The sequence below is a fragment of the Coregonus lavaretus genome, assembly GCF_964263955.1.
Source record: "Coregonus lavaretus genome assembly, chromosome: 14".
Lineage (NCBI taxonomy): Eukaryota > Metazoa > Chordata > Actinopteri > Salmoniformes > Salmonidae > Coregonus > Coregonus lavaretus.
In genome coordinates, this window is record NC_140001.1 from 31,434,812 (window position 1) to 31,460,637 (window position 25,826).

At 42.6% G+C, this 25,826-nt stretch overlaps 1 protein-coding gene and 1 pseudogene across 3 annotated transcripts in view; one reads left to right on the forward strand and one right to left on the reverse strand.

Moving 5' to 3' along the window:
- The first annotated feature begins 4,265 nt into the window (after window positions 1-4,265).
- On the forward strand, window positions 4,266-25,572 carry LOC311141566 (non-selective voltage-gated ion channel VDAC2-like). Of its 2 annotated transcripts, XM_084176933.1 has the most exons (10): window positions 4,277-4,352; window positions 12,354-12,469; window positions 14,049-14,120; window positions 14,667-14,716; window positions 22,137-22,289; window positions 22,706-22,758; window positions 22,976-23,203; window positions 23,372-23,522; window positions 23,655-23,712; window positions 23,884-25,572. In XM_084176933.1, exons 2-10 carry the CDS (start codon window positions 12,358-12,360, stop codon window positions 23,973-23,975), a joined length of 969 nt encoding a protein of 322 aa, XP_084033059.1. In that variant the 5' UTR covers window positions 4,277-4,352; window positions 12,354-12,357; the 3' UTR covers window positions 23,976-25,572. The 2 variants fall into 2 exon arrangements, with proteins under 2 accessions (XP_084033060.1, XP_084033059.1); XM_084176934.1 differs by lacking the exon at window positions 12,354-12,469 and having other exon boundaries at window positions 4,266-4,352.
- Window positions 25,472-25,826, reverse strand: part of LOC311141118 — a 44,895-nt pseudogene continuing 44,540 nt past the window's right edge. Inside the window, exon 8 of the transcript in view lies at window positions 25,472-25,534. The product of the transcript in view is annotated as an uncharacterized misc_RNA (transcript). The remainder of the gene's footprint in view (window positions 25,535-25,826) is intronic.

Consider the following 25,826-nt stretch of genomic DNA (forward strand, 5'->3'; position numbering starts at 1 on the left):
TTAAATGTAATAATAATATAACTGGTGATGGCAGATATTTGCACCCAAGTTTGATACAATGTAGAAAAGGGGGATTTTAATGTGCAAAGAATGGACCATTGTTTATTTTCTGGATTGGAATGGAAAGTAATAGTCTAGTAACCAGATGTAGACATTTTAGTCATGTAGCAGACGCTCTTATCCAGAGCGACTTACAGTTAGTGAGTGCATACATTTTATATTTATTTTCATACTGGCCCCCCGTGGGAACCGAACCCACAACCCTGGCGTTGCAAACACCATGCTCTACCAACTGAGCTACACGGGACCTAGGCCTAGGCTACATTTTTGATATTGGAAAATGTGTGATAGCACCTTATTTTAATATTGTAACGTTATAATGCTTATTATGATAAATAAAGCCAAGACATGAATGAGCAATTGAGGGCTAATATGAGTTTCATATATGTCATATATAATATGAGTGTCATGAGTCTCTGAGATGGAACTGCTGGGATGGATGGAGCAATCCTGGATGTTGGGCAATATAATAGCAATTCCTGTGCCATAAAGATCCAGACCTCTTGATAGAGTCTGTGCATTCAGGGAGGCTTCTACAGATAGCCTCTTCTGTAAGCCTAGGACTAGCCTAAGTGTGAATTTCGCAATATGGGTATAGCCTACGCAGGGTTGGGTAGGTTACTTTCTAAACGTAATCTGTTACAGTTAGTTACCAGCTACCTGTACAAAATTGTGATCATTAATGTAACTTTTGGATTACCCAATCTCAGTAATGTAATCAGATTACTTTCAGTTACTTTTAGAATATTACCAATTGAACGACATCTATCGCAGGATAAATATGGACTATGCACTATGCAGCTGTTGCAAGAGCGCATTTTTCACTGGCTGTCCACTGGTCGCAAAAACAATGTTTGATAGGCAGTTTAAACTTCTTAAATTCAACCATTATTGGGTTAAAATACGCATATACCTCAATAAGCCCAACATGAACCCACATAAAGCCCAGCATGGCAACCACATGAGGGGCCAAGGTGGATCCTGAGGACAAAACTTTGTGGGTCCTAAGTGGTTATCCTATTTGGGGCCTACGTGTTAAAACCATTCTTCAAACCATGTAGGCTTAAAACTTGTTGCCCCTGTAGGTAAGAGCACATTTTCCCACTGGGGTCCCTCAAGAAGCCCAAAATGAACCCATGCACATAAAGCCCAACATGGCAACCACATGTGGGGCCAACATGGATGCTGAGGACAAAACATTCTGTGTCCCTGTTGGGTTTCCCTCATGGGGCCCGTGGAACAGCCCTTCATTAACCCATGTGGGCCCCACATGGAAATGTTTGCTGGGTACATTTGTAAACAGCCATCCACAACAACCACAATCCGTAAGGCACAAATAGATTAATGAGAGCGCAGCAGTGTGATTCACACCAATGTGCTACAGTGAGGGAAAAAATTATTTGTTATAAATTGATTTGCATTTTAATGAGGGAAATAAGTATTTGACCCCTCTGCAAAACATGACTTGGTACTTGGTGGCAAAACCCTTGTTGGCAATCACAGAGGTCAGACGTTTCTTGTAGTTGGCCACCAGGTTTGCACACATCTCAGGAGGGATTTGTCCCACTCCTCTTTGCGGATCTTCTCCAAGTCATTAAGGTTTCGAGGCTGACGTTTGGCAACTCGAACCTTCAGCTCCCGCCACAGATTTTCTATGGGATTAAGGTCTGGAGACTGGCTAGGCCACTCCAGGACCTTAATGTGCTTCTTCTTGAGCCACCCCTTTGTTGCCTTGGCCGTGTGTTTTGGGTCATTGTCATGCTGGAATACCCATCCACGACCCATTTTCAATGCCCTGTTTGAGGTTCTCACCCAAGATTTGACGGTACATGGCCCCGTCCATCGTCCCTTTGATGCGGTGAAGTTGTCCTGTCCCCTTAGCAGAAAAACACCCCCAAAGCATAATGTTTCCACCTCCATGTTTGACGGTGGGGATGGTGTTCTTGGGGTCATAGGCAGAATTCCTCCTCCTCCAAACACGGCAAGTTGAGTTGATGCCAAAGAGCTCCATTTTGGTCTCATCTGACCACAACACTTTCACCCAGTTCTCCTCTGAATCATTCAGATGTTCATTGGCAAACTTCAGACGGGCCTGTATATGTGCTTTCTTGAGCTGGGGGACCTTGCGTGCGCTGCAGGATTTCAGTCCTTCATGGCGTAATGTGTTACCAATTGTTTTCTTGGTGACTATGGTCCCAGCTTCCTTGAGATCATTGACAAGATCCTCCCGTGTAGTTCTGGGCTGATTCCTCACCGTTCTCATGATCATTGCAACTCCACGAGGTGAGATCTTGCATGGAGCCCCAGGCCGAGGGAGATTGACAGTTCTTTTGTGTTTCTTCCATTTGCGAATAATCGCACCAACTGTTGTCACCTTCTCACCAAGCTGCTTGGCGATGGTCTTGTAGCCCATTCCAGCCTTGTGTAGGTCTACAATCTTGTCCCTGACATCCTTGGAGAGCTCTTTGGTCTTGGCCATGGTGGAGAGTTTGGAATCTGATTGATTGATTGCTTCTGTGGACAGGTGTCTTTTATACAGGTAACAAACTGAGATTAGGAGCACTCCCTTTAAGAGTGTGCTCCTAATCTGAGCTCGTTACCTGTATAAAAGACACCTGGGAGCCAGAAATCTTTCTGATTGAGAGGGGGTCAAATACTTATTTCCCTCATTAAAATGCAAATCAATTTATAACATTTCTTTGTCAGTGGGCAAACGTACAAAATCAGCAGGGGATCAAATACTTTTTTCCCTCACTGTATATAGATATCAATAAAAGTGATATCCGTATCGCCCATAGGCTACACCACTGTTGGCGTCCTTACCTCCGAGCGTTTATTCAAGTTGTATAATCTTTGGATGCCGACAACAGTTGCACCACTGGAAAACATAGCTTGGACTGTAGCCTACAAAAGCCTATCTCTGCTCTTTTCCCGCGATCCATCAAACGCATTTGGTGTGTCATCATAGTGGTGTCTGACTTGTGGTCAGACTCGCTCAGGGCTGTAGCTACATATGAGGACACCTTTGCAAAAGCTAATGGGATCCAAGTAAACAAATAAACAAATAAATAAAACACAGAGGTTTCGTGGGGGGGGGGGGGGGGGGGGGGGGACTCAGTCGTGGTCTCAATTTACTGTTGAGAGTTAGAATAATAAAATACACAAAGTGCAATTTCGAAACTTGGTTGTCCATCAGCAGTTTTCCTCTTGTTATATGTCACTCACCGACAGTCACTCAATCAGCCCATTTCAGTAAATTAGTCTAGTTAGTCTAATCATGGCCGAAATACCAACCAGGCACGCAGGGCACATGCCCTGGGGCCCTGACCTCCAGGGGGCCCCCATTGATTTTGTTAGTCACTCTCACTCAGATATCATATTAACATGGCAATCATGACAAATTGTGTAGAATTGCAGGAAATTAGCTGTAAAACTGCAACAACAACAAATAGTTATGTCAAGCAAACTTATTTGTTTACCTTTTGTTAATAAAAACTTTTTCTGCTAACAGATCCCTCTGTTTTTAATCCCGGTGCTGAGTTAATATGCAGCGGCTAATTGTATAGCTAATAGGCTATGTGTTTGTAGATCAACTGGAGTGAATGAAGCTACAGCAACCAATGTAATAATGGCTAGGATAATTTTTGCTTGTTTTTGTTGTTCTCCAAATAGCATTTTAGGGTTTTTAAATTGTATAGGAATGCAGTAAATTAACTTCAACTTTAACTCTGACTAAGGCCCTGGACTCGCTCAGGAGGAATAAACTTTTGCCTTTTTTCAATGCTGATTTGAATGTCATTGAGAAAACAGAAACTTGTCAAAGAAAGGTGCAATATGCAGAAATCGCTCCACCATTTCCTGGTTGCAAAAATTCTAATAGTTAGCCTAATTTCAGTTTATGGGACAAAACAAGCAATGTATATTGTAGAGAATCATTGTACCATCTAAACCGCTGTGAAATGTATTTTCAATAACCAAAATGATTGTATTTTCAGCTGGTTGATGTCGGTTTACAAAACCGAAAGTAAAAGACAAAAAAATGACATTTATGAACGGGAAGCATAGAAATAGTGCACATAGAACAGATCTACCGCTTCTTAGACTTGCTTTCAATGAGAATGACAGATCTATAACTCACATTTCTAGGTGATGACAATTACACAGCGACCCAGCCCTTTGTGTCAGAATGATTGCGCCTGCTCAGTCCGCTCCTCTGTGCTTTCTCCTTCACTGTGCCCTATTGCGCGAGACACAGAGCGTTCTGAAACTTCGCGCATCGCCCCGCAAATAAGGTAGGGAATTCATGACACCTTGAGCGATATTTTATTCTAAAAAGCTCTCACGGAGAAGCCTGTCTATTGGATTGATACTGAAAATATATTTGACTCATTTGATTGTTGTTTAGATGGCTCAGACGCGTAAAGTGTGGAAGCTAGAGTACGGTGTGGTAGGCCACAGGATAGTAGCGGCTGCAGGACATACAGGCCTGTCTGTCTAAAAACGGTATATATCAGAGCACTTTAGGGATATTTAATAATTATTCGGACAAATGAGATCCCTATAGCACTAGACTATGCAGGTTTATAGGCTATATCGTTTATTATAGGCTATACAACCTATAATAAACAGATTTGCGAACTAGTGAGCATTACGCACAGTATTTCACTTTTAGTGCCAATTACATGTAGTCTCAGAATTTCAGCTGGTTATTAAAATGGTTAGAGTTATTGTCAATTGTATTGTAGATTTAGTGATTTATAATTCTTTCGAGAGACTGTCTATAGTTCTAGCGCTATTGATTTTTGCAAACTGAGCAATGCATTGAACTATGAACAATGGAGACCTAGGCTAGCCATTTGTCTATTCCAAATGAAAATATATGTCAGCCCATAAATTACACCCTATATGATAGTGTCCGTGTTTTTGTAAAATGTTTTGTAAATTTGAAGGCCATTAACAGCATGGTTTGTACCCTAAAAACAAGGAGGGTTAGGTTTGTCTTCGGGTTGGCACAGTGGTCTTTACGCACGCTGGTTCTGATGTAACATGCAGCAAATAAATAATCCACTCTCGATTGTTAGAGCCACCTCACCATCTACTACGCTCATTCAAGTTTAGACTCGTTAAAATAATGCTGTTAATCACAATCTAGGCAGTGGTGTAAAGTATTTAAGTAAAAATACTTTAAAGTACTACTTGTCGTTTGTTTCGTATCTGTACTTTACTATTTATACTTTTGAAAACTTTTACTTTTACTCCACTACATTCCTAAATAAAATAATGTACTTTTTACTCCATACATTTTCCCTGACACCCAAAAGTACTCTTTACATTTTGAATGCTAAACAGGACAGGGCAATTTTTAAATTCACACACTTAAGAGAACATCCCTGGTCATCCCTACTGCCTCTGATGTGGCGAACTCACTAAACATAAATGCTTCATTTGTAAATGATGTCTGAGTGTTGTCCAGGATTCCATTGGCATGATCAGTGGTTTCAAGTTTGTATCCGTCAATTTTTGACAAGCTGATCGTAGCGAAAAAAAAAAAATACTTCTGCATTTCCCGCTGTGTAAACACATTGCAGACAGGCTCGCAATAACTCCTGATAAAGTTGGGTAGCTGATATTCAGAGCTTAAATAGCCAAATCGATTAGTCACAGGAATCAGGACTAATAAAGCCAATGCAATGGCCTGTTTTACAAACGGTGGGCCTACCACATGAATGAACATTCATAAAATGTCAGTGTGGGCCAACATGGTAGGCTACACTCCAGTAAGCACGAGTCGATGTCTTTTGGACATCTTTTTTTGGTCCTGTCTGGATGTCGTTTTTTTGTGATACAAACGGTAGGCTTACCACATAAAATCAATTTCAGGCAACCCTGTAGGCTATAATAAGTATATAGGTTGAGAACTTTTGTGAAAGAGCACAGTTTGGGGTATATGGCATGTAGAGGCAAACCGGATGGACATCATGAAAATGATCGGAGAGGTTGAGGGTAGAGGAAGTTCAGGAGTAAAAACAAGCAAAATAAAATTATTGTAAAATTGACTGTGTCCATAAAATGTATATAGTATGTATAAGCTGGAAGTAGAGGCCTAAGCGTTGTTATTCACTAGTTTACTCCAATTAAGGGAGGGGTGGTGGGGTTGGAAAGTAATAAAGGAAAATACATTTTAAAAAAGGATATGTGTATGTATGTATATATATGTATTTACAGTGGCTTGCGAAAGTATTCACCCCCCTTGGCATTTTTCCTATTTTGTTTCCTTACAACCTGGAATTAAAATTGATTTTTTGGGGGGTTTGTATCATTTGATTTACACAACATGCCTACCACTTTGAAGATGCAAAATATTTTGTTGTTGTGAAACAAACAAGAAATAAGACTAAAGAACAGAACTTGATCATGCATAACTATTCACCCCCCCCCCCCCCCCCCAAAGTCAATACTTTGTAGAGCCACCTTTTGCAGCAATTACAGCTGCAAGTCTCTTGGGGTATGTCTCTATAAGCTTGGCACATCTAGCCACTGGGGTTTTTGCCCATTCTTCAAGGCAAAACTGCTCCAGCTCCTTCAAGTTGGATGGGTTCCGCTGGTGTACAGCAATCTTTAAGTCATACCACAGATTCTCAATTGGATTGAGGTCTGGGCTTTGACTAGGCCATTCCAAGACATGTAAATGTTTCCCCTTAAACCACTCAAGTGTTGCTTTAGCAGTATGCTTAGGGTCATTGTCCTGCTGTAAGGTGAACCACCGTCCCAGTCTCAAATCTCTGGAAGACTGAAACAGGTTTCCCTCAAGAATTTCCCTGTATTTAGCGCCATCCATCATTCCTTCAATTCTGACCAGTTTCCCAGTCCCTGCCGATGAAAAACATGAGGGTGTTCTTGGGGTGATGAGAGGTGTTGGGTTTGCGCCAGACATGTTTTCCTTGATGGCCAAAAAGCTCAATTTTAGTCTCATCTGACCAGAGCACCTTCTTCCATATGTTTGGGGAGTCTCCCACATGCCTTTTTGCTTTTTTTTTTTCTATAAGCAATGGTTTTTTTCTGGCTACTCTTCCGTAAAGCCCAGTTCTGTGGAGTTTACGGCTTAAAGTGGTCCTATGGACAGATACTCCAATCTCCACTGTGGAGCTATGCAGCTCCTTCAGGGTTATCTTTGGTCTCTTTGTTGCCGCTGATTAATGCCCTCCTTGCCTGGTCTGTGAGTTTTGGTGGGCGGCCCTCTTGGCAGGTTTGTTGTGGTGCCATATTCTTTCCATTTTTTTATAATGGATTTAATGGTGCTCCGTTGGATGTTCAAAGTTTCAGATATTTTTTTATAACCCAACCCTGATCTGTACTTCTCCACAACTTTGTCCCTGACCTGTTTGGAGAACTACTTGGTCTTCATGGTGCCGCTTGCTTGGTGGTGCCCCTTGCTAAGTGGTGTTGCAGACTCTGGGGCCTTTCAGAACAGGTGTATATATATATACTGAGATCATGTGACATATCATGTGACACTTAGATTGCACACAGGTGGACTTTATTTAACTAATTATGTGACTTCTGAAGGTAGTAATTGGTTGCACCAGATCTTATTTAGGGGCTTCATAGCAAAGGGAGTGAATACATATGCACGCACCACTTTTCCGTTATTTTTTTATAATAATTTTTTTAAACAACTTATTTTTTTCATTTCACTTCACCAATTTGGACTATTTTATGTATGTCCATTACATGAAATCCAAATAAAAATCCATTTAAATTACAGGTTGTAATGCAACAAAATAGGTAAAACGCCAAGGGGATGAATACTAAAAAAAAGAAGGAAAAAAAAGAAAGGGGGATGAATACTTTTGCAAGGCACTGTATATGTACAGTGGGGAAAAAAAGTATTTAGTCAGCCACCAATTGTGCATGTTCTCCTACTTAAAAATATGAGAGAGGCCTGTACTTTTCATCATAGGTACACGTCAACTATAAAATCACATTGTAGGATTTTTTATGAATTTATTTGCAAATTATGGTGGAAAATAAGTATTTGGTCAATAACAAAAGTTTCTCAATACTTTGTTATATACCCTTTGTTGGCAATGACACAGGTCAAACGTTTTCTGTAAGTCTTCACAAGGTTTTCACACACTGTTGCTGGTATTTTGGCCCATTCCTCCATGCAGATCTCCTCTAGAGCAGTGATGTTTTGGGGCTGTCGCTGGGCAACACAGACTTTCAACTCCCTCCAAAGATGTTCTATGGGGTTGAGATCTGGAGACTGGCTAGGCCACTCCAGGACCTTGAAATGCTTCTTACGAAGCCACTCCTTCGTTGCCCGGGCGGTGTGTTTGGGATCATTGTCATGCTGAAAGACCCAGCCACGTCTCATCTTCAATGCCCTTGCTGATGGAAGGAGGTTTTCACTCAAAATCTCACGATACATGGCCCCATTAATTATTTCCTTTACACGGATCAGTCATCCTGGTCCCTTTGCAGAAAAACAGCCCCAAAGCATGATGTTTCCACCCCCATGCTTCACAGTAGGTATGGTGTTCTTTGGATGCAACTCAGCATTCTTTGTCCTCCAAACACGACGAGTTGAGTTTTTACCAAAAAGTTATATTTTGGTTTCATCTGACCATATGACATTCTCCCAATCCTCTTCTGGATCATCCAAATGCACTCTAGCAAACTTCAGACGGGCCTGGACATGTACTGGCTTAAGCAGGGGGACACGTCTGGCACTGCAGGATTTGAGTCCCTGGCGGCGTAGTGTGTTACTGATGGTAGGCTTTGTTACTTTGGTCCCAGCTCTCTGCAGGTCATTCACTAGGTCCCCCCGTGTGGTTCTGGGATTTTTGCTCACCGTTCTTGTAACCATTTTGACCCCACGGGGTGAGATCTTGCGTGGAGCCCCAGATCGAGGGAGATTATCAGTGGTCTTGTATGTCTTCCATTTCCTAATAATTGCTCCCACAGTTGATTTCTTCAAACCAAGCTGCTTACCTATTGCAGATTCAGTCTTCCCAGCCTGGTGCAGGTCTACAATTTTGTTTCTGGTGTCCTTTGACAGCTCTTTGGTCTTGGCCATAGTGGAGTTTGGAGTGTGACTGTTTGATGTTGTGGACAGGTGTCTTTTATACTGATAACAAGTTCAAACAGGTGCCATTAATACAGGTAACGAGTGGAGGACAGAGGAGCCTCTTAAAAAAGAAGTTACAGGTCTGTGAGAGCCAGAAATCTTGCTTGTTTGTAGGTGACCAAATACTTATTGTCCACCATAATTTGCAAATAAATTCATTAAAAATCCTACAATGTGATTTTCTGGATTTTTTCTCCTCAATTTGTCTGTCATAGTTGACGTGTACCTATGATGAAAATTACAGGCCTCTCTCATTTTTTTAAGTGGGAGAACTTGCACAATTGGTGGCTGACTAAATACTTTTTTCCCCCACTGTATGTATGTGTATATGTATGTATGTATGTATGTGTGTATGTATGTATGTATGTATGTATGTATGTATGTATGTATGTATGTATGTATGTATATTTGCAAAAAAACAACATTTTTTTTACATTTTTAGTCATTTAGCAGACGCTCTTATCCAGAGCGACTTACAGGAGCAATTAGGGTTAAGTGCCTTGCTCAAGGGCACATCGACAGATTTTTCACCTAGTCGGCTCGGGGATTAGAACCAGCGACCTTTCGGTTACTGGCACAACGCTCTTACCCACTAAGCTACCTGCAACATATGGGGGATTGGAAGGGATGCAGACAATTACATTGATGGAAGTTACAATTTATCTGCAATATTAAAGATGATCTACCCCCTGAAAAAAAAGGACACAAAAATTTATGAAAAAATATTAAAAATTAATACTAAAAGAAAACTAAACAAAAAAGCACTGTAGGCTACACCTCAGTAAGTACGGGCCGACGCTTTTTGGACATCTTTTTTTGGTGCAATTCCGGACCGGCCTTGATTTCCACATCCACGGACATTGGTCTCGCCTATGGCGGCAGAACGGCAAGGACCGGCCCTGGGTAGCCATAGCTAACCCATGCATTCAGGCTATAAATTCACAAGGTGTAACTTGACTTCCCTCGACCTTATCTCACACATTCCAATACCAACATGCCACATAGGCCCGGCCGGGTTACACTGCATGTGAAGATCTGTTTATTAATTACTGAGCATTATTAGCCTACATCATTTGTTAAACATTGGATTAAAAATAGACCAAGGTATAATGGTTTAAAAAACGGTTACTACTGAGTAACAAGCATATAATAATGGTTTGTAAGCCGTTTATAAGCAGACCTTAAGTAAAGCGTCACCCTCGCCTGTCCCTAGTCAGTCTCCATCACCAAACCAGTGTCTTTGGGCTGGCATGATAATAACTTTTGCAGCTAACTGATCTCCCCAACAATTATGCTTATTTTGTGTGAATGGTATAAAGACCAAGGACTACTATGGTGAATGATGTCTGGTTGGTAACTACATTTCCCAGGATCCCACTGGATGTGTTATGCCCATCTGGTCATTTGGGGCAGCCATGTTATTGTCTGAGTGTGCAGTTGTTTTCCTGTCCTGTGCGTAGCTGATTTATGAATGTCGTTGTGACCCTAGAGCTCAGTGAATGTGTTTTTGACATTGTTTGGGGGACAGGCTAGTGAAGGGGTCAGAGAGGGGGCTGTGCGTGGGGAGTGGAGAACGGGGGTGGGGAGTCAAGGTAGAGAAAAGTAGGGGTCAAGGGAGGAGAGAGGAGTGTGTGAGGTTAGGGTTGCAGGAAGTAGAGGAGTAAAGCACCCATTTCAAAATGGCGTGGCCATATGAGGTATGGTGTCGAGTTCACCTGGGTTATTTATAGAACAGAGGTTAAGGGGTAGGAGAGGGTGAGGAAGCTGGGAAGAAGGGACTGAGTAAGGAGGGAATAAAGGGGGCAGGGTGTGAGTCTGTATGTGTCGGGGGGGGGGGGGGGGGGGTGTTGACAAAGACAGATCCCACACCATGCTGAGTCTGCAGAATGCCCCCCTTGCATCAGTCAGCTGACTATCATAAAGCCTTTGAGCATAGACAACAGCACTGAGACAGACATAGAGGACAAGAGGTGCGTGCGTGCGTGCGTGTGTTTGTGCGTGTGTGCTAAATTCCCAGTGACACCAGGGTAACCATCACCACGGAAACCAATCATCCACCTCACCGCTCTGTGTCCCCAAATCACCAGATGCTCTCGGTACCACAGTATTGTTTGTGTGTGTGTGTGTTACCAGATCACAATGTTCTCATAGGTGGGCGTGTGTTTGTCGTCTATACAGCCTATGGCTTTGGGTGATAAACATGTCAGCCAACATGTCAGTCATACGGGCCATAGAGCAGAGTTTTGACATTTTTTATTTATTTATTTATTTTTGTACTTTTTACCCCTTTTTCTCCCCAATTTTTGTGATATCCAATTGGTAGTTACATTCTTGTCCCATCACTGCAACTCCCGTACGGCCTCGGGAGAGGCGAAGGTCGAGAGCCATGCATCCTCCGAAACACGACCCTGCCAAGCCGCACTGCTTCTTGACACACTGCTCACTTAACCCGGAAGCCAGTCGCACCAATGTGTCGGAGGAAACACCGTACAACTGGAGACCGAAGTCAGCGTGCATGCAGAGTCAATAGAGCCCGATGGGACAAGGACATCCCGGCCTGCCAAACCCTCCCCTAACCCGGACGACGCTGGGCCAATTGTGCGCCGCCTCATGGGTCTCCTGGTCGCGGCCGGCTGCGACACAGCCTGGGATCGAACCCGGGTCTGTAGTGATGCCTTAGACCGCTGCGCCACTCGGGAGGCCCCATAGAGCACTGCTTTATCAGTGTAGAGGACACACCCTTTGGTTCAATATTAGCGTAATAGTTGCAGGCCCTGCCCTGGAGACGTGCACATGGGGAACAGAATGTGTTCTGCCAAATGTGAAGAGCTCAGAGGAAAGGGACAGTTGATATTGTATATCTGATAGTTTGATTGCATACGTGGCTTTAGAGTCACAGTGCTGCATGGACTGTGATGATAACCATGCCAGTATAGGGCATGCAACTAAGAGACCACAAACTTAAAGACTGCTTCGGCTATCCTTTCCAAAACCACTTCCAACAAAAGGTAGCACCTAAAACTCAATACAAATTCACAAAGGTGTCCAGTCCAGTTAAGCCGAAGCAGACCAACTACAGAGTACAGACACCACCAGCATTGTTGTGAAAACAGTGAGAGATTGCATGCCAAAGTCTTCTGTCCTTCCTTCCCCACATGTGAAGAGTCATGTCAGACAAAGGAGGAGAGAAGGCGAGCCTGGTGAGGAAGGAGGGGGAGAGTCCAGCAGCACAGGCCAGTCAGAACAAAGGAGCTCCCTGTGTGCCATGTTGCCACAAGGGTGAGTGAGGGAGGTGGGGGAGTGGGGGAGTGTTGGAGGTGGGGGAGTGTTGGAGGTGGGGGAGATACGGAGTGGGGGAGTGTGGGAGGTGCGGGAGATACGGAGGTGAGGGAGGTGGGGGAGAGAGGGAGGTGGGGAAGACAAAGATGTTATCAGTCTTTCATTCAGATGTTACAGATGTATAGCACTTATTACAAACACACGTGTCAGAGAGTAGGCTTTGTCCTAACAGTCTTAGATTGCCTTGTCCTTGTCTCTATTCCTTCATGACTTCTGATTTGAAAGGACTTGATTAGTAACATGATATGTTCAATATGACAAGCCACTAATCTGAAAGGTAGGAGGGTTAGGACACAGCCCCTGGTCACCAGCAAGAGCAGAAAGAGACACACTGCCATGGCAAAGTCACCTTCATACCCAATGCGCACGCACACACACACACACACACTCTCACACACGCCAGTCATTTATCCTAGCAGAGACACAGGGGACCCTGGTGACATTATAAAAGCTAGCATAGTGCAGTGGTGATAGTTGCTGACCAGCCAAACTCTGGTTTAGGCTTACTGTCGCTCAATAGCACATAGTAGAGCGAGTGCTGTGGTATATATACTGTGATTGCTATATGGCATACATCTTCTTCCACTTCACGCTAACAGTTTCATACCCAGGCAGCTAGCTACTAACAATGCTGACTTAGGCAAAAGAAGTGGCAGGATTTTAAAGGCACAGTTCACCTCAAAATCAAACACACTTTAATCTTACCATGGCCCCATTCAGGCTGTGCCTAATATGGTGCCATGTGGTTTCCTATTTAGAGAGATGATTACCTGGTATACCAGTGGTCAATACCATTAAGTTAAACCATGCTAGCTAGCGGTTCGATAATGGACTGAGTTAAACTAATTGGCTGGGCTTGAGTGGAGATGTATGGGGTAGCGAGAGGCAATTTATCACAGGCCCAGTAGACCAGACCAGGCAGGGCTAGTGTAGCTGGCCTGGCCGTCAGTACTTGACAGTACATTGGCTTTACAAAGCACGCCTTAATAAAGGCTTCAACAAAACTTTGGATACTACTTTAGTATGAAGCAATGTATTGACCATTCATACTAAATAGCCTAGTATGCTAGTGTGGATATTATTTAGGACACAGTCAAGGAATGTACGAGGGACTTACCAAGGGTAAGGCATTAGTTGGCCTGTAGATCCTCTAGTTAGTAGATGCTGTGTGGTGTGTATGTTGGTGTGTGTTTGCTTCTGTTGAAAACCTTTCTAGAGCAGTGTGTGGTGTGTGTGTGACTGTGAACGCATAGATAGATGCTCGGTGGACACTGTGTGTAGGCCTAGATGCTGTGTGTGTTTGCTTCAGTGCAATGCCACTTCACTAGAACACAGCAGTGTTCTGTGTGAAGTCATAGGTAGGTGCTGTGTTGGACCTTTTCTGCATAGAATGAATGTGATGTTTTGCTTGTGTGCTGGAGGTTGCGCTACATTTGTACAGCCTTTTGCCTCCTGTGAGTCAGAGAAGTGATGTTGTAGTATCAGAGATACACCCAAACCTGTCTATCTCTCTCCACAGTCGCCATGGCTGTTCCTCCTGCATACTCAGACCTGGGAAAAGCCGCCAAAGACATCTTCAGCAAGGGCTATGGTAAGTCAGTAAATCCCCCTGCTCCCCCCCCCCCACCACCACCACACGCAAGGAGAAAGGGAGGACACAATTACATATTTCATGTGTCTGTAAGCTCTTAGGCTCTCTCTCTCTCTCTCTCTCTCTCTCTCTCTCTCTCTCTCTCTCTCTCTCTCTCTCTCTGAGACATAAACCTCAGCTGGTCATGAAGGACTCTGTGACCTCTAACCTTATTTACGACCCCAGGGGTCAGCGGATGGGGGCTGGGACTCAGTGTGTGTGTGTTTTTAGACTTGTTTCATGCTCATCTATAGTGAGTCAAACAGTGCCTCTTGTCATCTTTGTTTCATACCATTAGATCTACTTTTCTGCAAATGTTCTTGTTTCACAACTATAAAGCTTTAAAGCTTGGATGACCCTCAATGAAAACCGTCATGTAAATGATGTATACAATAACGAAGGGCTACAGAGAAGTATCCCAAATCAAAATGTGGTCTGCTCCTCTATTTTGTATGAATAGAGACATGATTTTTCTCTTCCTTCTCCTCTTTCTCTTTTCACCTCCAGGCTTTGGAATCGTGAAACTGGACCTAAAGACCAAGGCCCAGAGTGGAGTTGTAAGTACAATCTCTCTCTCTGTCTCTGTCTCTCTCTCTCTCTCTCTCTCTCTCTGTCTCTCTCTCTCTCATTTCAATTTAAGGGCTTTATTGGCATGGGAAACACATGTTAACATTGCCAAAGCACGTGAAGTAGATAGTAAACAAAAGTGAAAAAAACTATCAATATTAACAGTAAACATTACACTCAGAAGTTCCAAAAGAAAATACATTTCAAATGTCATATTATGTCTATATACATTGTTGTAACAATGTGCAAATAGTTCAAGTACAAATGGGAAAATAAATAAACATAAATATGGGTTGTATTTACAATGGTGTTTGTTCTTCACTGGTTGCCCTTTTCTTGTGGCAACAGGTCACAAATCTTGCTGCTGTGATTGCACACTGTGGTTTTTCACCCAGTAGATAAGGGAGTTTATCAAAATTGGGTTTGTTTTCGAATTCTTTGTGGATCTCTGTAATCTGAAGGAAATATGTGTCTCTAATATGGTCATACATTTGGCAGGAGGTTAGGAAGTGCAGCTCAGTTTACACCTCCATTTTGTGGGCAGTGTGCACATAGCCTGTCTTCTCTTGAGAGCCAGGTCTGCCTACGGCGGCCTTTCTCAATAGCAAGGCTATGCTCACTGTCTGTACATAGTCAAAGTTTTCCTTAATTTTGGGTCAGTCACAGTGGTCAGGTATTCTGCCACTGTGTACTCTCTGTTTAGGGCCAAATAGCATTCTAGTTTGCTCTGTTTTTTTGTTAATTCTTTCCAATGTGTCAAGTAATTCTCTTTTTGTTTTCTCATGATTTGGTTGGGTCTAATTGTGTTGTTGTTGTTGTCCTGGGGCTCTGTGGGGTCTGTCTGTGTTTGTGAACAGAGCCCCAGGACCAGCTTACTTAGGGGACTCTTCTCCAAGTTCATCTCTCTGTAGGTGATGACTTTATTATGGAATGTTTGGGAATCGCTTCCTTTTAAGTGGTTATAGAATTTAACGGCTATTTTCTGGACTTTGATAATTAGCGGGTATCGGCCTAATTCTGCTCTGCATGCATTATTCTGTGTTTTTCATTGTACACAGAGGATATTTTTGCAGAATTCTGCATGCAGTCTCAATTTGGTGTTTGTCCCATTTTGTGAATTCTTGGTTGGTGAGCGGACCACAGACCTCACAACCATAAAGGGCAATGGGTTCTATAACTGATTGAAGTATTTTTAGCCAGATCCTAATTGGTATGTCAAATGTTATGTTCCTTTTGATGGCATAGAAGGCCCTTCTTGCCTTGTCTCGCAGATCGTTCACAGCTTTGTGTAAGTTACCTGTGGCGCTGATGTTTAGGCCGAGGTATGTGTAGTTTTTTGTGTGTTCTAGGGCAACGGTGTCTAGATGGAATTTGTATTTCTGGTCCTGGCAACTAGACCTTTTTTGGAACACCATTATTTTTGTCTTACTGAGATTTACTGTCAGGGCCCAGGTCTGACAGAATCTGTGCAGAAGATCTAGGTGCTGCTGTAGGCCCTCCTTGGTTGGTGACAGAAGCACCAGATCATCAGCAAACAGTAGACATTTTACTTCAGATTCTAGTAGGGTGAGGCCGGGTGCGGCAGACTGTTCTAGTGCCCTCGCCAATTCGTTTATATATATGTTGAAGAGGGTGCGGCTTAAACTGCATTCCTGTCTCACCCCACGGCCCTGTGGAAACCGCACGCTTGTTGTTTGTGTACATGGATTTTATAATGTTGGATGTTTTTCCCCCAACCCCACTTTCCATCAATTGGTATAGCAGACCCTCATGCTAAATTGAGTCAAACGCTTTTTTGAAATCAACAAAGCATGAGAAGACTTTGCCTTTGTTTTGGTTTGTTTGTTTGTCAATTAGGGTATGCAGGGTGAATACGTCGTCTGTCGTACGGTAATTTGGTAAAACGCCAATTTGACATTTGCTCAGTACATTGTTTTCACTGAGGAAATGAACTCTCTCTCTCCCCTCCTCCTCCTCCTCCCCCTCCTCTGTTTTATACGTTATACCATATGTTTCTTAGAGCTTGGTGCATACAACCTTCCCACAACATTCTGGGAATGGTGCAGGATACCCAGCTAGCACATAACGTTCTGAGAACCAAATGTTTCTTAGGAGGGAATTTCAGAACTTCAGCATAACATTTTCTGCAGGTTTCCTCATGGTTCTATTTAAAGTCATGTTCTCAGAACATTAAGAAAACTTTCCATAAAAACCACAAGAAAACATTAGTAACGTTCAAAGAATGTTCAAAGAATGTTATTTAAAAACATATACATTCTGTTCTCAGCGTCAACAAAACTCTTTCTATCTTCTATCTTGTGTGTTCAGGTGTGTTGGCCGTGCCCACTAATTGGCCACTCCTGATCTTAATGAGTGTTTGTTTCCTTTGAAATTGGGTCTGTTTGAATAGACTAAAATGAACAGCTTTGTATGAGTAAAAAAAACATGGCATGCTAGCTCCATCCTGGTGGCGCAGAGGACTAATTCCATGGATAGAGAACAGAAGATCATAGGTTCCCTGAACGTTATTTAATTACCGTAAAATAACCTATTAATCCGTTAATATAACTTCCCAGGAACACTTTCAGGGAACCATATTAAAACATTCTCAGAACGTCCCTGCAACCTAAAAATGAACGTTCCCAGAACAGACAACATTTTCACTTCCGTTCTCAGAATGTTTAAAAAACCTTCAGTTTTACCTGTCAGGAAACTTATGGCTTCGTTCCCAGAACCAATGGGAAACCAAAAACCCACAACTTCCCTAGCTGGGAGTAGACTCCTCTGCCTACAGTATTCAGACCCCTTGACTTTTTCCACATTTTGTTACGTTACAGCCTTATTCTAAAATTGATTAAATAAATAAAAATCATTGATTTGATTTGACAATACCCCATAATGTCAGAGAAAACAGGTTTTTAGAATTTTTTGCAAATGTATTACAAATAAAAAACTGAAAATTTACATTGACATAAGTATTCAGACCCTTTGCTATGAGACTCGAAATTGAGCTCAGGTACATTCTGTTTCTGTTGATCATCCTTGAGATGTTTCTACAACTTGATTGGAGTCCACCTGTGGTAAATTCAATTGATTGGACATGATTTGGAAAGGTACACACATCTATATAAGGTCCCACAGTTGACAGTGCATGTCAGAGCAAGAACCAAGCCATGAGGTCGAAGGAATGGTCCGTAGACCTCCGAGACAAGATTGTGTCGAGGCACAGATCTGGGGAAGGGTACCAACAAAATTCTGCAGCATTGAAGATCCCCAAGAGCACCGTGGCCTCCATCATTCTTAAATGGAAGAAGTTTGGAATCACCAAGACTCTTCCTAGAGCTGGCTGCCTGGCCAAACTGAGCAATCGGGGGAGAAGGGCCTTGGTCAGGGAGGTGACCAAGAACCTGATGGTCACTCTGACAGAGCTCTAGAGTTCCTCTGTGGAGATGGGAGAACCTTCCAGAAGGACAACCATCTCTGCAGAACTCCATCAATCAGGCCTTTATGGTAGAGTGGCCAGACGGAAGCCACTCCTCAGTAAAAGGCACATGGCAGCCCGCTTGGAGTTTGCCAAAAGGCACCTAAAGACTCTCAGACCATGAGAAACAAAATTCTCTGATCTGATGAAACCAAGATTTAACTCTTTGGCCTGAATGCCAAGCCTGGAGGAAATCTGGCACCATCCCTACGATGAAGCATGGGGGTGGAAGCATCATGCTGTGGGGATGTTTTTCAGGGGCAGGGACTGGGAGACTAGTCAGGACGAGTGAAAGATGAACAGAGCAAAGTACAGAGCGATCCTTGATGAAAACCTGCTCCAGAGCGCTCAGGACCTCAGACTGGGGCGAAGGTTCACCTTCAAACAGGACAACGACCCTAAGCACACAGCCAAAACAACGCAGGAGTGGCGTCGGGACAAGTCTCTGAATGTCCTTGAGTGGCCCAGCCAGAGCCCGGACTTGAACCCGATCTAACATCTCTGGAGAGACCTGAAAATAGCTGTGCAGCAACACTCCCCATCGAACCTGACAGCGCTTGAGAGGATCTGCAGAGAGGAATGGGAGAAACTCCCCAAATACAGGTGTGCCAAGCTTGTAGCGACTCAAGGCTGTAATCGCTGCCAAAGATGCTTCAACAAAGTACTGAGTAAAGGGTCTGAATACTTGTGTAAATGTGATTTTTCAGTTTGTTATTTTTAATAAATTTGCGAAAAAATAAAAACGTTTTGCTTTGTCATTATGGGCTATTGTTTGTAGATTGATTCCATTTTTTGTATTTTTTTTGGATCCATTTTAGAATAAGGCTATAAAGTAACAAAATGTGGAAAAAGTCAAGGGGTCTGAATACTTTCCGAATGCACTGTATTTATCTGGAATTGTCCTGCAACACTCAGTGATCAGATGTGTAATATTTGAGAAATACTAACACACACGTTCACATTACATTGTGGTGCTGGGAATGAAATAAACCACGTTTTTCAAATCATTTATCACAGATGTGTAACATTCACATTTAGGCCACTCTCGAACAGAGTGTCCCATGCATTAGTCTGTGTGTATGTGTGTGTGTGTTTGTGTAGTCTAGCCTTATAAGCTGCATGTCTAGACCCTAACCTCAGGGCTGAACAGTAAAAATGTAAAATGTAACAGGAAAGTCAAAATGGCTGACTCACTGTCTGCTGGCAGTGTGTGTGTGTGTGTGTGTCTGCCAGAGAGTCTAACAGGCTGTCTAACCCAGTCAGCTTGGCACGTCACTGTCTGACTACAATCTACCTCTACGTTAGAACAAAATGGATACCGCTCATAGCATTGCTGCTTCCTAAAAACTGTGCATTATCTTCTCTTAAAAGGTGTTAGGGGCAACAATACTGTGTGCAGGATTATGTTGTTTTTTGTCATTATCTTCATCTTCATCTTGTTTCGGCCTGTACACATTTTGGATATGGTCGATTCCAGAGTTATGGACATTACATTTGCAAGCAAAATCACAACTTTAATGTCTCACAGAATGGACAAACAAATTATAAATGTTGATGTGTATGTTTATATTACCCCTTGGGGGGAGTGTATAGCCCCCAGCGAACTTTTAAATATTGTCATGTTGGAGAAATAAAGCAAATAAGAGGCTTTATGGATTCTACATGGAATGGACAAGCATTATGGGGAGACGGAACATAATAGCAAAAGTCTGTGAGGTTGTAAGTCAGGTCAAAACATGGATAGCCATTTCGAAGGAAAGGCTTGGCTGAACACAAAAACGATAATTTTGAAAATATTGTCATTTCCATTATTACTTTAGAGAGGAAAAAACGACTTATGGATGTTACACCCTCCATTATGGATGTTACAGAGTCTGAAATAGACATTCAAATCTCAAAGATTTCATTATCAAAATCTATCATAATTTGTTGTCATTTGGATTGTTTTTAAAAGGACAGCAGAAGGCACAGTACTTTAGCATTGCATAATTACAGGTAGCCTGAATAGTATACAAGGCCAGTCACTACACCCTAACATTGTTTGTTCTCCACTTTATATATATCAAAAGTAACCTTTACCAATCGAATGAAGACATAAATATAAGATTATTTTGTATTACAACTTTTCAGAAATATGCAAATTAGACAATATACATGTTCCTATACTGCCAATCCACCTTTATGGACACTGGATAAAGTCGTTATATTTTGGGGGGATTTCATTTGAAGAAGAAAAAAAACACTCCAGGACTATTCACAGATGTTGAAAAACACTCTTTATCATCATTCTATCTAAAACACTGTACTGCCATGGGTGAGAAATGCATTTCAGCATATATTTTCAGAGAGAATCTTAGCTAGAACACATATTTTTCAAGATAAAGAATTGCTTCAGTAAAAGTCTGAAGAATACATCCCAGAACAAGCACACAAAATGTGGTGAATGCACAATCTTCTGAAGCTAAGATATGATACATCAATATCCATCACATCCACAACCGCAATGGATGTTACGGATATCATAATGCTGAAAAAGGATACTGACAATGAAAAGAGAGAAACCAATTATAGACCCTTATACAACCTTGAAAGTTATCTTTACAGAGAACGTTTCAAGATGATCCGATGTAAGGTGCATGTTTTACTAAAACATTTCCTTAAAACTTTATGGATGTTACATTGTCTGTGCCATTCACACCCCTATCTTTACAAGACTGTAGAACAAAAAACACAACTCAAGACACTTCAATTTGGTCTGTAGTGCTTCATTAACATCTCATCTTCACAACTAATACTGGGGGACAGCTGTGAGTGGAAAAACAAGCTACTGAGCTCTTTCTAAAAGCCATGAAATATGATTGACTGAAAAGCCTTTTTTGAGACTTGGCCACCTATGCTGTAAATGGTCAAAATTAAACTTTTCAAATAAAGCCTGAACTCCAACAAGACCTTAAGCATAATTATGAACGTGGTTTCATTTGGAAATGACTGACTTTATTTTGGCATGCTCAGGTTGACCTTCCCACGGAATTGCCCATATCATACAGTATATCACCCATTTGGATAACTAATCTACCTCTCCCTGCGACTGAATTGAATCACAAAGATTTCATGAAATACACTTTACTTGGACTTAATATTTTCCCCCAAAAGTCAACCGTATCCTGTAAATTAGAGGAATCTCTATATCTCTGATTCACAGTTCAAACAAGCTGGTGCAGCTTTGGTGTCTCTGGTACATACAGTATGTTAATTAGAATCTTATTTTCTGAAGGAGTGGAAAAGTGATTAATGTGAATATCTGTATGGTTCTGACCTAACTATATCTTCCTCTCTCTTTCTCTGCCTTTTTTCTGCTTCCTCTCTGGACTTCATTGTCAGATGGTAAGGGTGTGTGTGTGTCTGTGTGTGTATGTGGAGCAGGCTTTTCTTGCAGCAGTGTCCCATCTGATTGATTGATACCATTCCCTTTGCACTGCTAAGGCCATTATGACATTAACTCCTATCCCCGGACACACCTTTAGACTGGTCTAACTGGCCCGGTTACTGGTCTACAGGTTACTGGTCTGCCAGTGACCAGATGACTGGCTTGGGCATCTACCACTACTCAAAACGGTAGCTGCTGACTACATTCAGTCATGCAAACCTGAGAGGAATTGCTTGGCAGAGATGTGGTAGGGGTACTTATCTCTTTCCCTGTCTCTTTCTCTTTATCTCTGTATCCCCCGTCTCTTTCTCTCATCAGTGAGGAGTGTGCTCAGCTCTCTTTAACACTTCCCCTTATTTTCTCTTTTCCATTTTCTCTCCCTTGCTCCAGTTTCTTCTGCTCTGCTCTCTTACTTTTTGCAATTAACCATCCATCATTTCCCTCCTTCTTTAACTCCCCTCTCTCCCTCCTCCTAACCTTCCACTCTCCTTCCATCTCTCAGGAGTTTGCGACCTCAGGCTCCAGTAACACTGACACAGGGAAGGCAGCAGGTAACCTGGAGACCAAATATAAGGTGAAGGAGCTGGGCCTGAGCTTCAACCAGAAATGGAACACAGACAACACCCTGACCACCGAGGTCTCTATGGAGGACCAGGTGAGTTTGAAACCAGTTTAGCCCAAAATCAGGTTACACCGCACCAAACCAGCTCCTGACAGCACTTAATGTTAACTCATTGAACACCAGTATGTAAATGCATCCAATAGACTATGAACATTAAACCCAGAGTTTAGTCAGTAATATTATTACCCTTATTGTTCTCATTGTTCTGTGTCTGCTGTTCACCAATATCTAATTACAGGAGGCTGCTGAGGGGTGGATGGCTCATAATAATAGCCGGAACGGCGCAAATGGAATGGCATCAAACACCTGGAAACCATGTGTTTTATGTATTTGATACCATTCCACAAATTCTGCTCCAGACATTACCATGAGCCCATCCTCCCCAATTAAGGTGTCACCAACCTCCTGTGTATGTAATGTATCTCCTTCTCTGTCCTGTGTTTCTGTAGTTGGCTAAGGGCTTGAAGCTGGCTCTGGACACATCATTTGTGCCCAACACTGGGTAAGCTAATCACTCACTGGTCAATTTTTACCTCCCTCCATATGCCTTAGTAGTGCACATGAACATGAAGGATTTTGAAATAAACAGCACCAGTAAAGGCAGTAAAACGGTCACTTGGGCAGTTTTTTTCATCCGTTGTCAAATTGGGGCCCATAATGTCACAGTAATCCTGACACCCTCTCTACTTTCCTCCTGTCCCCTTCCCCTCTGTCTGCAGTAAGAAGAGTGCCAAGCTGAAGACTGGTTACAAGCGGGACTTCATCAACCTGGGCTGTGACCTGGTCTTTGACATGGCCGGCCCCACGGTCCACGCTGCTGCCGTGCTGGGCTATGAGGGCTGGCTGGCTGGGTACCAGATGGCCTTTGACACAGCCAAGTCCAAACTGTCCCAGAACAACTTTGCCCTGGGATACAAGGCTGGGGACTTCCAGCTCCACACCAATGTGTGAGTACCACTACACCTAACCCTAACCACTGTCCAGAAGAGTTTGCTTTGTGTTTGCGCAGAGTTGCTTTCTCCATGCGTATTTATTTTTGTCATGATCCACCAGAAGTTGATTTAAGAGCTATGTAGCACCCTACTGATTAAGCCCATGGTGTTTTGTCCTCTCAGTAACGACGGTACAGAGTTTGGTGGCTCCATCTACCAGAAGGTGAACTGCCACCTGGAGACAGCCATCAACCTGGCCTGGACGGCCGGCAGCAACAACACACGCTTCGGCATCGGAGCCAAATACCAGCTGGACAAGGACGCTTCCCTGTCTGTGGGTTCCACAACCACACATATATAACCACACAGAACCACATACCAGTCCATAGTGCCAGAAACAGAACCACACAACCATCCAAATACATGGTTGTCTCACCTCTCTGTGTCTGTCTGTCTCCTCCTGCAGGCCAAAGTCAACAACGCCAGTCTGATTGGAGTTGGCTACACACAGGCCCTCCGGCCAGGTAACTCAAACTGACCTTTACACCAGATACCTAGCTGCATCTGTCTATATCTACACACCTTGCCTATTAGTACCACAGGAGTTGGGTAGAAGAAAGGAAGAGGTGATGTCTATGCTCTATATATGAAAGGAGCAGTACTTTGTGTGTTAAGACTGGTGTCTCTCTCTGTAGGAGTGAAGCTGACTCTCTCAGCTCTGATCGATGGGAAGAACTTCAACACAGGCGGTCACAAGGTTGGCATGGGCTTTGAGCTGGAGGCATAAGGATGGAGGGAAGAGGAGAAGAGGGGGAAGGGTGAAGGAAGGGAAAGATCCCGGATCTGACAAAACCTCAATGATACCTGGACACATCTCCCCCTTTTTATGCCACACACACACACCTCCTGAGTCTTTTGGCCTTAGCACCCTCTGAGACCTCCAGTACTGTATTAAAATGGACAGACTGTCGAGAACCAAGTAGTTTTTTGGATGTTTTTAGGTTCACCATCTCTCTGTATTATCTCCTTAGCAATACCACGACGTAAACAAACATCTGTCATGCCATGGCACTGGAGCAGACAGTCAGTTGGCAAGTCTCAAATGACACCCTATTCACCAGGAGTTTACTAATTCACGTAGGGCTCTGATCAAAAGTGGTGTACATTTTACATTTTAGTCATTTAGCAGATGCTCTTATCCAGAGCGACTTACAGTTAGTGAGTGCATACATTTTCATGCTGGCCCCCCGTGGGAAACGAACCCACAACCCTGGCGTTGCAAGCGCCATGCTCTACCAACTGAGCTACAGGGATATGGTGTTATTTGAAACAAACAAGTCTGAAGTCAACCTTTTGTTCCACTTCCTCCCCATAAGCAGACATATTCTCTTTTCTGTGGGAGCACCTTTTTAGTAGGGTTTGATTGTGTAGTATAATTTCACTTTGCCTGAGATCATGTATTTAATCTAATTTTGACTTGTGACAAAAAAAATTGATTGACAGTAGACTTTTGTTTTGTGTATTTGTGGTACATTCTATTGATTCTATCAAAGCCAGTAGGGAGTTGTTTTCAAGGAATAACTTATTTCTAAATGTCATGATGTTCTGTTGTCCCAGACCTTTTACAGACCTTTTTGTGGATGGATGTCCACTTTCAGTGACACATAAACAAGGACACATTGACACGAGCATACTGCAACAAAATGGGCGGCTTAGAACTTTAAATGAGACCGACCGGTTGATTTTCTGTTTCCAAATCAGGGAAAATATCTGTAGTACAGAGAACTTGAAGATTCCACCTTGACAGTAAGATTTGTTGACTGAGTTGTATTCCCATTCCAGAACATAAAGCAATGTAACAATGGCTGAATGATCTGCCCAGAGCCATATATTTAGAAAGTTAGGCCAACATTCTGTTACATAGCATTGTTTAAATATTCCCCATGTAATGTTAATGGGAAGCTAACATGGCTGCCATAGAATGTTTAAGTGTCATGTAAATGCATCATAATGCAGAAACCTCATTGGCCTACTAAATACATGTCTCTGGTTCTGCCTAATGTCCCACTGTTGGCTCAATGTCTCTTGTTACCTCTGTTTTGACAATTTCAACTCTCTGTGTGTAAGTATCTTTGATTGCCAAACTAATACCCCATACATTTCTCAATTTTAATTATCTTATTTTGGTTCAGAGTTTTGAGAAGGCAGAGGCATGGTGGATATCTTCCTTACCTCTTAGTAATTTTTCTTTTTTTGTCTTTTCTTTTCTGAACTCTACCACTATCATGTCATTTTGTGTCTACTGTGCTTGGAAGAGGGAAGGTTGTCGATAGTTGAAACCTCAAACTGGAATTCATGGAATAAAGAAGAATTTCAAACACTGAGTGTCCTCGTTTCATGCAAATCTTTTCACTTGAGAAATACTGCACCAAACATTTTAGATGTAAGACCTCCTCTGCAAAAACGTCTAAATTAATTACAGATTTCTTGAGTTATTTTAGATTAATTTGGACTATTTTGAGGAAGTGTACTGGCTACGGCGTCAAACAGTAATATTGCTGCTTTTTTCTCGTTTTTCAAGCAAATGTATTTTAAGGGAGAATGCGAGCGCAGACATTCACTTCGCCTAGCTGAATTC